At 30.9% G+C, this 13,661-nt stretch overlaps 2 protein-coding genes across 2 annotated transcripts; both read left to right on the top strand.

Annotated features, from left to right (window-relative positions):
- Window positions 1–302: 302 nt before the first annotated feature.
- On the top strand, window positions 303–4,020 carry LOC137816998 (ubiquitin-conjugating enzyme E2 7). Its single transcript, XM_068620190.1, has 6 exons — window positions 303–633; window positions 754–856; window positions 1,405–1,502; window positions 1,572–1,672; window positions 2,651–2,728; window positions 3,780–4,020. The coding sequence occupies exons 1-6, from the start codon at window positions 591–593 to the stop codon at window positions 3,855–3,857; spliced, it is 501 nt and encodes a 166-aa protein (XP_068476291.1). The 5' UTR covers window positions 303–590; the 3' UTR covers window positions 3,858–4,020.
- A 4,052-nt stretch (window positions 4,021–8,072) lies between these two features.
- LOC137816997 (uncharacterized) lies at window positions 8,073–12,094 on the top strand. Its single transcript, XM_068620189.1, has 7 exons — window positions 8,073–8,313; window positions 8,910–9,285; window positions 9,805–9,977; window positions 10,114–10,209; window positions 10,658–10,914; window positions 11,118–11,338; window positions 11,580–12,094. The coding sequence occupies exons 2-7, from the start codon at window positions 8,989–8,991 to the stop codon at window positions 11,949–11,951; spliced, it is 1,416 nt and encodes a 471-aa protein (XP_068476290.1). The 5' UTR covers window positions 8,073–8,313; window positions 8,910–8,988; the 3' UTR covers window positions 11,952–12,094.
- The last annotated feature ends 1,567 nt before the right edge of the window (window positions 12,095–13,661 follow it).

Genomic DNA, 13,661 nt, shown 5'->3' with positions numbered 1-13,661 from the left:
TCAATATTATATTGAAATTAAAATATTATTTTATTCTTAATATCCAAATTCTTCTTATTTTTTTTTTCTCTCTCTCTATATGTGAAACCCTCTCTCTATCTCTCTCTGAGATTCTGAAATTCATAGGAAAAGTAAGAATTTACATTTGTTTACATTAGTTTATTTTTTTCATGTACTAAATAAAATAACAACCTTAAATGTATTGATTGGGTTTAATAAAAATGTATTATTAGTGATTTTTTTTGGGAGATTAAACCAATTATAATTTTAAAAGAGGGAAGTGTAGACCACCTTGTTGGATGCAGGGGTTTTGGTTTAGGTTGGAGATTGGAATCATTTTCTTTTCTTTTGTCTCTGTTTTTTCATATAATTCTTGTCTCTCTCTCTCTCTCTCTCACTTCATATACAATAAGGTTTCTATCTATCATATCTACGTTACAGAAATACCATACTATAAATACAATTCAACTCTCTTTCACCTTTCCTACTTCTCTCTTCTCTCTTCTCTGTCCTGTTTTTTTTTTCCTTCTCAATCTCACAACCAACCCATTCCTTCAACTCTCTCTCTCCTCCCTCACCCTTTTTCGTTGATGGCGTCCCAAGCAAGCCTCCTCCTTCAGAAGCAGCTCAAAGGTGTCTTCTCCTGCGCCCTCCCTCATCCAATCCCCCTTCTTCTTCCTTTCTCTATTGCCTGTTTCATATCCTTGCGTGGATTCTCCGCGGCCTTCTGATCGATCTCTATTTTCTTTGCAGATCTCTGCAAGAACCCCGTTGATGGATTTTCCGCCGGTTTGGTCGACGAAACCAACATTTTTGAATGGAGCGTCACTGTAATTGGGCCTCCCGATACTCTCTAGTAAGCTCTGTTTAGTATATATTAACCTTTTCTTTCGCACCAATCTTTGCGATTTCCAGTTTTTTTTTCGGATTTTAGATTCCCTTTGCCTGTGCAGTGATGATTTCTCTGCTTTTGCTTTCTGGGGTTTTGGGTTTCCCCCTAAAATCGCCTTCTTTAGAATTTTGTCGAAAATTTATTTTTCTGCCCTATTCTTGACGAATCCAATCCATTAAGGCGGTTTTTGCATGTGCCCCTGTTGGTTTTTTTAATTCTCAAGATTATAGTTGATATTCGTAGGCTTGATGAAAATAATACATATTTATATTTATTTTTGTAGCGGTTTCTGCAAACCATGACACTTTCCTGATTTGGGTTGTTCTTGGCTGGGTTCATTTGGTTGTACTTGTTTTAAGAAATTATTTAAGTCAATACTTTACTTTCCCTTATTGGATTGGCTTCACTGGTTATTATTTCATTTTGTTTCTATGGTCTTTTATAGCACTTGAGTTTTCAGTTTTACTGACTACATGGCTTTCTTGTTTTGTCAATTTTTTAATTTTGTGTAGTGAGGGAGGATTTTTCAATGCCATTATGAGCTTTCCACCCAACTACCCAAATAGTCCGCCATCAGTGAAATTTACCTCTGAGATATGGCATCCCAATGGTTAGTTTGACTCATTTTTTTTATCTTGCTTTCTTTAATGCATGAAATTTAAAGATGTTCAAATTGCAGTTTATCCTGATGGGCGAGTTTGCATATCAATTCTTCATCCTCCTGGTGACGATCCGAATGGTTATGAGCTTGCAAGTGAGCGTTGGACACCTGTTCATACAGTATGTACAAAAAAAGCCGTAGATTTAATTAATTAATTTATTTTAATAATGAGAACTATGCCTTATAATCAACTGGTAACTCTGCTTTGAATTGCTGGGTAAATTGATTTAGTGCTAGAAATGTGAGATGATTGTTGTTTGGTATTCCTTCCTCATGCTTTTGTTTGATAATCAAGTTAAATTATGTTAAGGCCTACCACAAACCATATGATGCACTTGTTGAATACTATTCGTCCTGCAGTTTGGGGAAGTTATTCCATCCAATTTTGAGCTGCAAGACATACTTAACAAATTCAAGAAGATAGGTTTCAATCTTTTCATTTCATGAATGGATATAGAGATACAGTATATATTAATAAGCGCAATTCAGTGTCCTTAATGATGTAGATTAGTGTAGTTCAACATTAGTTGCTCTAGCATGTGTGATCTATATAGGTTATATCAGTGTGCGCACTTGGCAAGATATATAGCATGTTTAGCTGTGTATCTACCTGCTGTGTGATCCACATTTACTGTGATGCTACTGATATAATGTACTCGTATATGGCAGAAACTATCCGTCTCGATTTTATATACTAGGCTTCATCTTGTGGTGGTTCCTCGTTCTCTTTATACACATAATCTCGATGAGATCCTCTTGTGATACTGTTTTGTACTCTCAGCGTTGTATTAATGATAGTTCACATAGTCATCCTAGGATAGAGCTCTCCATACCATGCACTTTCAATGAGAAGGAAACTATTAGTCTGCTACTAGGTATTAAAATTCCAACATTCTGAATGATAGCCCTCTCTTCTCAGTCTCTGAATAAAGTTCGAAGATTGAAAGGCTCATGAGTGGCTTTTATAATTTTGCTGGTTTTTCTTGCTTCTTGCAAAATGTATGCCACTTCTGCTCCACTACTAGTGGTTTGATACGGTACTTGTAAATCTATTTAAAACCTGCTTATGAATTAATATTATGTATTCTAACTTGCAGGTAGAAAGTATAGTATTAAGTATCATATCGATGCTTTCTAGTCCTAATGATGAATCTCCTGCAAATGTTGAAGCTGCGGTAAGTTTGGTCATTTTGTGATTTCATTTTATTTCTGCATTGTTTCCCTCAGTCATACTTTGTGGCACTTATTTTCATCCTAGAGAAGAAAAATATTTTAATTATTTCAGCGCTTCTTTTTCTTAAGGTTATGTGTTTGATGTGTGGTGGAGAAATTCTGACTTATGTCGGTACTTGAGCAGATAGCTAGTGTTATGAAGGGTGAGATGGGGGATTTCAAATAATACAGAAATAGTGTAATACTTCTATTAACAATTAGATAACAAAGTGAGACAAGTAGCCGTACTCTAATTGCTGATTTAAGCAAAACCTTGAACTTCTATAATCAGAGTTATGAAGCACATAAATAAACAAAAGCATGAGAGTGCTTATTTTAGTATTATTTCACCAGGCTTGGCAATTTTGCTAGTATGGGTAGGATTTTGCTCAGCTCAACTCAACTCTGTCCCATCTTTCAAGATAACATTCAATACCCTATGGGTCCATCAACTTTAAGGGTGAAACTGGACCAGTCCCACCAGAAAATATAGAAACATGCACCGTATAGCCTCACCCTCCCTACCTCACATTTATGGATATTATGAAGAAATTCCTGGAAGAATATTTAAACATACCAAATAATTAATCCATCATTTGGTAAAGTTTAATAGCTATGTTTGAGATACGTGTTGTACTATTAAAATTACATTTTGCATGAACATGTAGCTTAGTATAAATTAACAATGTCTGCAGAAGTAGCATAACTAGGCATGATGCTAACTTTTATGAGGGACCTTTGGCACTATTACCCTGTGACCACCCTGCCTTATGACATTATGTCTCTGACCCGGGAAAACTAGTACCTGATTGACTTTCTTGGTGTGTCCCGTTTAAAGCAATAAAAGCATTTGGAATTTTCCATGTCTGATGTTGCTGGGTTCTAAGGTGTAAGCTATTGTGGATGTGTGGATACTGTATCCTGTTTTGCTGCATACCACATGATCCTTTAGTTATGTGTTCCTAAGATGTTTTACTGATTAGTTAAAGAACATGTGATGATGTTATGTTGCAGAAAGAGTGGAGAGACAGGAGAGATGAATTCAAGAAAAAAGTTAGCCGGTGCGTGCGGAAGTCACAAGAAATGTTGTGATTTACAGCTGAATTCTGATCCTGCTTTTGTGAACTAATGATGTATGCATTGGCTCACATGTTACTGTTGATCCGAGTAGACTGCCATGTCTTGGAAAAACAAACTGTATTCTAAGTGCTTGGTCACTAGTTTTATGAGAAATTTAGTTTGTTCATTTGCATCACCTTATTGTTCAAATCATAATTAGGTGCCAAGTTTTGTCTTCTGCTTAATTGTCATTTGCATTCTCAATTTTCTCATTGCTTTCTCTTATATTCTTCTTACCTGTTTTATTAATGAATAATCTGCACATATCAAAATTATAATGTTCATAATTTATGGAAGATACCCATTTTATTTTCTCAACATGTTAACATTTTTAACTCATACTATTTTTTTATTTTCTATTGAAATATTTTAACATTTTTTGTTACAAACTCAAACGTGTAGGTTTAATAAATTAATTCCTTATACTAATTGTGTTCTCTTTTATGGCAAGAAAATATTTTTATCCATATATCACTGTACATTGTCTAATAAAGAAAAAGTGAAAAGTTGTATTAATTTTATTTAACTTTTTTTTTATCATTTGTTCATATGCTGAAGCAAACAAATGAACTAAATCAAGGAAAAGGAAAACAATTAGGATCGTTTTTAATTTACATTACTTATGCTTCTCTTTATCTGTTATTAGTTTTATGAAATTATTATTTTTAATTTATTTACTCATAATTCTTTAACTCGTAAAATTTGTATTTTTGTTAACTTGAAGATATTTGTCATTCTTTTGTGTCATGTTTTGGAATGAATGAACTAAATCAAGGAAAATGACAACACCTAGAAAGTCTTTGATGGTTCATTATCTTTCCCACTTCACCTTATTTTGAAACTGATTTTAAATTTATTTACCTAAAATTATGTAACTCAGAGAGTTTTTATTTTTTTTAGCTTATAATTTTAATACTCTGAAGATTTTTCAATCTATTTAACCTTTTAACTATTATTTTATATCATGTTTTGGAGTAGATGAATTAAACCAGCGAATGTAACATTAGCGACGAACTGTTTGAAGCTACATTATATATACATGTAATGCTTTAACTTTTGAGTGTTCTGGACTTGTCCATGAACTTGTCCTTGGACTTGTCCATGAATTCTACGGTCTCAAATTCCATTTTCTAAATTATTATCACTGCAACTAAAAGAATTAACGCTAACATTATAGAGAAAAGGAAAATAATAAGGAAACGAAATGCATATTAAGTTGAAAAATTTAAGTATGATACTCAAGAGAAAATAAAGTAGTCTCAAATAAGACTTCGAAGTAGGATTTCATAATCTTTTAAAATACTAACATTTTCAAAGTCATAATATTACTACAATAATAAAGAAAAAACTGGTTAAATATTTGAGATTTATTAATAATTCCCAATTTAATGGAACAAATAAATAAAAGAAAATGAAAGAATGATCAATTTGATAAAAAGGAATAAAAAACGAACTTCTTCCTTGTCTCGCGCGGGAAAGATTGCGTCAGAAATCATAAACTTAAAATTCTATTGACGAATTTGGAGAAGTTTCGATGCTACATTTGTGATGAGAAGAATAATAGGTGATCTGTGAAGAAATATGTAATTGGAGTGAAGAAAAATAAGTTGTTTTACTCCTTGTTCACATCTTCATCTAGATCACCACGCGAGACATTAAAAAATGGTCATTCGCCAGATGTTTGAGGTCACATTCACATATTAAGTCATCGGTGAAGAAACTTTTGTTGTCATTCATTCATATTTTTTTTTGTAAAGAAAGAATAAGAAATCAAATGAAAAAAAAGGGATAACAAGTATGATTTTTAAGAGTGGTGAAGATATGGAAAAATAAAAACTTCTCTGGTACAAAACATTTAATAAACTCCTCCACATTTAAAATTTAAAATTGATTTGTACATTTAATAAACTCCTCCACATTTAAAATTTAAAATTGGTAACTGTTTTTTATAAAATGATAGAATACTAGTTTTAAAAATAAAAAATAAAAGCAATTTCCAATTAATTATAAGAATAAAATAACTAAAATATCCAAGATAAAATAATAAAATAAATATTAATATAAAAATAAAATTAATAAACACCAAAACAGTTAAAAAGAGTAAAATTCTCTGTATATATATTGGTATAGATTACTTAAACATGAAATAATTTTTTAATTTATTTACTGAAAATTCAGTAACTTGCATAATTTATATTTTTTATCGAAAGAATTTTCATTTTATTTAACTTTATTACTATTCATATTGGTATCCCATAATGTAAAACACTATATTAGATTATTTTTTTTCAAACAATTCCTCCTCTTGTTTCTTTTTACTCCACCAATTGAGTCAAAGTCATGATAATGATCCAATTTTTGGAAGCAAATTAAGAAAACTTTATTTTCAGGTAGAACAATCATTAGAGAGAACATATATGAAACTCTTGTATCACTGGCTGTAGGAATATTATCTTTTTATCCATTCTATTGTAATTTTATTAGTTCACATATATTATCATTTATTTATTTATGATTATTTTACTTACTATTTTCTTTTTCTAGTAGGATTTTATTTTTTTGTTGAGTGTTATTAAATATTTATATTCTGGAGAAAAGAGCACTAAATCAAATAAAGATATATAATTTGGGATTCTCATGATGTCAAGGTACGTCTCTATTATTTTTATTTACACTTCACAATGTGATAATGTATGTATTATTACAACTTTCACAATGATAATGCTTTAAGCTTGTAACTTATTTTAATGTGTTTAAAATATTATGAATTAGTTGTGAAAAAATTAGAAATTCATCGAACATCTTTGTAATGATTTTACAATGACTTGATTTGACTTATGTAGTGACTATAATTTTTTATAGAACATGATGATATAGGCATTGAAAAGGGAGAATATATCTCATTGCTATCATTTGCAATACAAAAATTCAAAGTTATTTCTTTTCCTTTGTTATTTCTTAGTTGTATTTACTCATATGTTTTATTAATAAAATTATTTTACAATAGTAGTTATAGCAATAAAAAAAATACCTAAACTTATTATTTTAATAGAATTTTGTATTTTTTTTCCATTTTTATCAAATCTTTCTAACTTTTTTTATTCACCCTTCATGATATATGGTTTTTTTTTTTATAGTAATATTGAGAAAATCAGAAATAATTCTCCCTTTGTTATAATTATAAAATGAACACTTGAAAAAGTAATAAACAAATAATAGAAAATAGAGCAAAATAATGATATCGAGAATTTTTAACGTTAGAATTTAGGATTTAGGGTGTAGTCTATGAGTAGGATTTCTAATCTTCGAGAATAACACTCAATCTCACCCAACAAAGATGTTATAGAATGTCTCTCTAGTCTAAGATTTCTAATCTTACACTATGACGAATATTTATTCTCTCTATGTGTATTTTTTCTCCTCACAAGTTCCTTTTATATAAAGAGTTAGAGAAAAAAATTCTTCATAAATAGATAGTGAATAATTAATGTTTCTCACATTTTCAAAATATCTTGAAAATACAATCTTCAACTTTCAAGGTTAAACTTCATAATCTTCAAAGTTAAACTTCATAGTCTTTAAGAAAGATATAATTCTAAGACTTTGGAATAATCATCATTAAATATATTCAATGGATCAATTATCAAAATTCATTAGTCATGTTACCATCAAGACTAATTAACCTTACATTCTAATTAAAAATTATTATTATGGATATGGTTTATATATAACGTAATTGTTTATAATTTTTGGTTTGAGGTTTGAGAATTAGAAACTCAAACCAATCCATAATTCTCCATTTTCAACAGGTATATTCTACATTTTACATTAAGTGAAAGATGATAAAAAATTAAGGCACTCTTTTTCCATGCTGGCACAGTTTCTTCCTCTATAGGAAGAAGAGATGTTTAAATTATTTCTGGATAGATAATATTTTTAATTGTATAATTTGAAAATGTATTTTAAATTATATAATCTAAATATATTATAGATTGTAAATTTTAAAATTAAAAAATATTTTGAATTGTATAATTTATAAACATATTTTAAATTATATAATTTAAAACATTTTTTAATTTGGAAATATATTGTAAATTACAAAATTTATAAACATATTTTTTATTATATAAAACATATTTTAGATTATACAATTTAAAATAGATTATATTTGTGTATTATACAATTATACGTTATTGGTACAGTGAAGGGCAGAAAACTATACACTGCAGGAACACAAGCCAAGAAATGGTGCTGATAATGAGGCCCAATAGCCCATGTCAACTCCCTTTAAAACTTCAATTGCAAAAAAAAAAAAGTCTGTGAAGGTCTTTCCATTCCTAAACCACCATTCTTGGGGTTCATTGACTTTCCCTGACCAAGGAAGATTTGTTTCATAACCATGGATGCCCTCAATGCAATTCTATCTCAGGTTAAGTTTTGCAACTTATTTCATTATATAAAGTTACCGCTTCAATTTATTCCTATAAATTTAGTGCACTATGTTCCACTGGAGTTTGATCATTGTTTGGGGGAAGTGCTGGTTTTCTATTCCAATGGTTTTGCTCCCAATTTGAAATTCCTGATATTGTTTGAATTGCATAAGATATTGACATCATTATTATCTTGCGGGTACAACAGAATGATTTGCCTTACTCTTGATTCTTGAACACCTATAGATAGGAAGAAGTTGTTGGTAGTAGTATTCTCTCTTTGATCACTGTATTTACTCTTTGGAAGATGGTGTACCTGTTGTACATACTGTATTCGGACCAAATAGAAGTGAAACATTTCTGCTTCACATTCACTTTGCATGTGTTGGATTTCCTTAGCATAAGTTGATATAAACAACTATTTTGTGTTTAAATATTTGCTGCTGTCTTGAAATGTTTTTAATTGCTTACTGGTGGTTATTATTATTCAAGTTGTTATTTAGTTACTTCGAAATATTATTTTCGTGATACATATAGAAGACATTTTCTTTTCATATTGATTCTTGTATTTTAAAAAATTAATTTGTTGTACCAGATGAACTTGGCTGCCATCTTTACATAGGAGACCCTGTGGGTTATTCTGACCGAGAAAGATCCATAGACTTGGCAGTATCATGACTGAGGATAAAGCATACAAAAATCCGCTAATTGAATTTCATCCTAAAAGTTTCGTTAAGAGAAACCATGAATATCTCATTTTGCTGCTCCGTGGCTGCTTTGGAAGCAGTGTTGTGGGTCGTACCACATTTTTTTTAGTTAAAGTTGCTGCTTTAGAGATCATAAGGAGGTTCTCCAAGAACAGATGTCCATTTATATGGCGAGGCCTTCAGTCTCTACAAATCCTGTGTTATCCACCTTTTAAATGGATTCAGAGGTGGGCACCCTTCAAGGGTTTGGTTGACAGCATGCAGGTTCGTTATATAAATTTGTGAACTTTTTATCAAAAGTATATCTGAATAACATTTTATTAGAGATAGCACAATATTTGTTAAAAGTCATTTTCAGTTACAGTCAGTTAGGTATCACCATTAAAAGATTTAGGAACGTTAATTTCATATCGATCTAATCTAATATACCAAATTTTCTCCGCTATATCTCAGGATGCATGTACTATACTGACCTGAAAAATGTGTTAGTAGGGAAAATCTTTGTGATGTTTAAGAAATTGGTGAGAGTGAAAAGGGAAAGGCCAATATGTCTCTCCATTTTACCTATTTAATGAAGATGCGAAGGAAGATATTGATGTTTGAATAATATTGATGAAAATACTACTATACTTCCCCTGCTTCCTTTTATCATCTTGGTTGAGGATTAAATTGATTGAAATTTTCTCCCGTTGATGTTTTTTCTATGTCCTGTATATTTTCTAAATGTACCAAGTTTAGCTATATTCATGAAAGCAGATAGCTAATAAATCTCTCTTCTGTCAGGTCCTATCAAGACCTTTGCTAGCCCTTTCAATTGCAACATTGTTTTCTGATAAGTCAATTGCAATGTTGACTTCTGATAAATCAAAATGTAGTGATAGAAAGTCAGATTGTAGTTCAGAAGATGCAGCTGTATACTCTGAATTATCTCCTTTACAGGTTGATTTGAATATAAGGTATATGAACACCATCTACTGAATATAGTGCTACTGGATTTTCCTTCAGGAGAAACTTAAGATTAATTGTGGGGTTTTTACTATCTTGATCATTTTGCTCTACGTGCAAGCTTCTTCACTTTCTTGCATTTTGCAGCCAGTGTTTGACAAATCCTAAAATTTTAGAATCTGAGAAGTGGCTGACTCAACTCAATCAGGAGCTTGAAAATCAAGGACTTAGTTTACCAGAAAGGTATTTTATGGTTCCCGTGCATTCACGATATAGAATCCTAAACATGATGTGATTGTGCCATTCTAGAAGAATATCATGATGTGATGATACTAAATTTTCTGTTTCAAACTAGGCTACTAGGTGATGATTCTGTGATTTAAGATGATGGTGTAGACTTACCATTTTTTCTGTTAGCAGAAATGAGAAACGCTGACATTAATAATTTATTCACAATTGCCTTTGTCTCATCATGGAGTTGGATTAGCTGAAATTTTGAGTAAAATTTGAATTTATCACACCACCTACTCAATTTTGAACTCATTTTCATATTAAAAATATTTTTGAAACGCTAAGCAGGTACAAAATTCAGGGTCAGGTACTTCCTTCTCAGATAACAATAGCATATTCACTACCACATTTGTTTGTTCTGCTGTTGCAGCAGACCATGATTTAGTGGGTGTTTATGCAGAATCAATGATGACGAGCTTAGGAGATTTTATGCAGCTTCTAATAATGATTTTTCATGCTTCCTTGCCTCAATAAAGAAGACCATACGATGGCGAGAGACTTACAGAATTCTCTCTGAGGAAGAACAGAAAAGGTGGACAAAAGTGGTTTTTTGGCATGGGTGTGACGTGGAGCACAGACCTTGCCTAATAGTAAGGCTCGGATCAGCCTGCAATACTTTGTCACCGGAAGATAGACCTCGATTTGCTCAGGCAGTCAGTAAGTTATTCTTGCTTAAAAGTAGTATTTATTTTTCTTGTCGATTTCCCCACATGTTGTTTGCTTTTTAAGACTCGAGACAGTTATTTTTTCGCTCTCCATTTCTTACTACCTCTCTCTACGGAGCATCAGTCAGTCATTTTTCTTGACGTATTACTTTTTGTGTTCTGTAGTTTTATGGCATTTGATAATAGTTATTTCAGTATCACAGGTGGAATATGGAGTCTTGCACTTGGTTGATGCAGACAACCCTCATATTACAGTGTTGGTGGACTGTGATGGGTTATCTCCAGTGAGAATTCCCATGCAAATAATGAGATCTTGTTCTTCCCTTCTGCTAGACCACTTTCCCAATCGTCTTGGTTGCATGTTTGTCATACAACTTTCAGCCAGTGTTCATGCTATTGCCCGGTCTTTTATTCAGGTAAAGTTCTCCTTTCGGTTTATTCAGCCTAAAATGATTAAGAAAGTGGCAACAAAAGGTGAATCGAATTGGTGATCATGAAACATGTCGGGGTATCAAACAAATTGTTGGATTAAACACAATTTCATTTATCAGTGGAACACACCACCCTAGATAATAGTGAGTAATAACCAAAGCAGTAGATCGATCTATAACATAAAATGCAATTTTCTGAACAAACTAATCCATGCATCTGAGTCAGGATCTGAAGCCTGCTACTAGAAACAAGTTGAAAATAGAAGGCGAAATGTATCAGAAAGTTCTTTCTGACTCTCTATCGACACTGCCTTCATATCTTGGAGGCTGCTGCACTTGCATGAAATGCTCCACCATTGGCCAACAGGATATGCAACCTTATGCAACTGGGACCAGCAGGAGAGACAGGGTGGAGGACACCAGTGACAATGACAGTGAGGAGCCTCCAATGTTGCATCCTTCCAATGAATTAGAAGGCCGCTTTTATGGTCAATATGACCATTTGTTGAGAGCTGCTATCGTAGGTATGCTTATATTTTGGGCTTTTGTGGCCCTTGGTTCTGTAGTATTTGATTCCAGTGATCTTCACCTGCCCTGATAATTAAAGGCATGCAAAATTTAGTTTGTATCCCTTGAAGAATAAATCTTTCTATAGGGCGGCATAATAATCCAATTCCAAACAGGAACAGCATACTCTTGCACATTCAGCAGACACAAAAAATCTACTTATCGCTTGCACTATAGTTTATCTTTTTTGATTCTATTAATTGTCGTGTAACAAACAAAATCACGCCATTCCACTTTACTCCCGAAAATTGCTTTTGATTATTATAATGCTTAACGCTCTAAAATACTGTTTAGAAATCTTGGTTGAAGTGTTAATGTAATTAATATTTGGGCTTATAAAAATGGCCTTTATAAATATGTTTTTGCTTTTGTAGTAAGCTTTATGGAAGAACTAAGCAAAACAATTTTTTTAAGCATAGTATTAAGGCATAGGCAAATTCTTATTTGAACCTGCACACCTTATCTCCTTTCAAAATCTTCAAAATTATCCTCCATTTTGGATTTTGAAAATCTAGAATTTAAAACATACCATTCAAAAATTAAATTCTTATTATGAAAAGGTAAATTTGGAATGCAGAAAATACAATGAGAAAAAAAAATCCAGAACACAATCACAAATGTATTTTGGAAAAGTATTTGTTTTTGGAAAAGTATTTCTAGAATTCAGAAATGTATTTTGAAAATTCAAATCGAAAAATATATTATGGAAAAGGACTTGAGTTATTTTTTTATTCGTAATTTAAGATTACTTTTATCAATTCGTACAATCTTTTGCATTTTTGTTATTTCAATTGGGTGCAAATTCAAATTAATATGGTGTATGGAAAATTTTCCAAAGGCTTAATAGTTAAATTTCTAAACAAGTTGTTATTTACTAAGAGTTTCTTACTAAGAATTTAATTAAGTTATATACAGATAGCCTAAATGTTTCCGTTTAATTTCGTGGAGTTGTTCTTGTGAATTCATTTTTTTTGGCTGGATAAATTTTAGGGCAGGGGATGGTGCACCCTTACCATTCATTCAATAGTGGTTATTTTTATTATATTCTTTCTATTCTCTAGTATAGGATACTTTTAACTTAATCATATAAAAAAAACAATTAATCTGGTTGATTTTTTAAAAATATTACTAATATATCAAATTAATTTTCATTCTTAATAATTTTCTAAGTTTCCTTTTCATTATTTATTAATACAAAACATAAATATTCGTTATATTCAATAAGGTAGATTACGAAAATAAATATAAAATTATAAATCGCCGGTGTACCTACATTTTCTTTTTTATTCAATTTTCAAATTTCAAAGTGTAAGTTATTTTATTTTATATGTGAGATTTGGAGTAGAAATATATGAGAATATGCTCTCTTTGTTGTTTTAAAATAAGAAACTAAAAGCATTGAAGAGTCATATAAAAACTGTATATTAATATTAATTTAAAATTTTTTAAAAAAAATTAAGTAATTTTTTTGAAATAAAAAAATACTCTATTATATTAATAAAATGAGATACATTAAATAAGGGTAGAATCCAAAAAAAATTATTCTAAAAAACGATTATAAAGAGATAGTTAATAAAAAAAAACCTACTAATTATTACTATAGTAGTATTAGAAAGACATATATGTAGCAAATAAGGTTATCAGATGACAGTATGAATGATATCTCTGATAAAGAATCTGGAAAACACTTGTAAAATTTTACAAATGATGAGCATAGATTTTATCCACCACTTGTGTTGAC

This window comes from Phaseolus vulgaris, unplaced genomic scaffold (assembly GCF_000499845.2).
Source record: "Phaseolus vulgaris cultivar G19833 unplaced genomic scaffold, P. vulgaris v2.0 scaffold_15, whole genome shotgun sequence".
NCBI classification, from domain to species: domain Eukaryota; kingdom Viridiplantae; phylum Streptophyta; class Magnoliopsida; order Fabales; family Fabaceae; genus Phaseolus; species Phaseolus vulgaris.
This window is presented reverse-complemented; position numbering and strand designations above follow the sequence as displayed.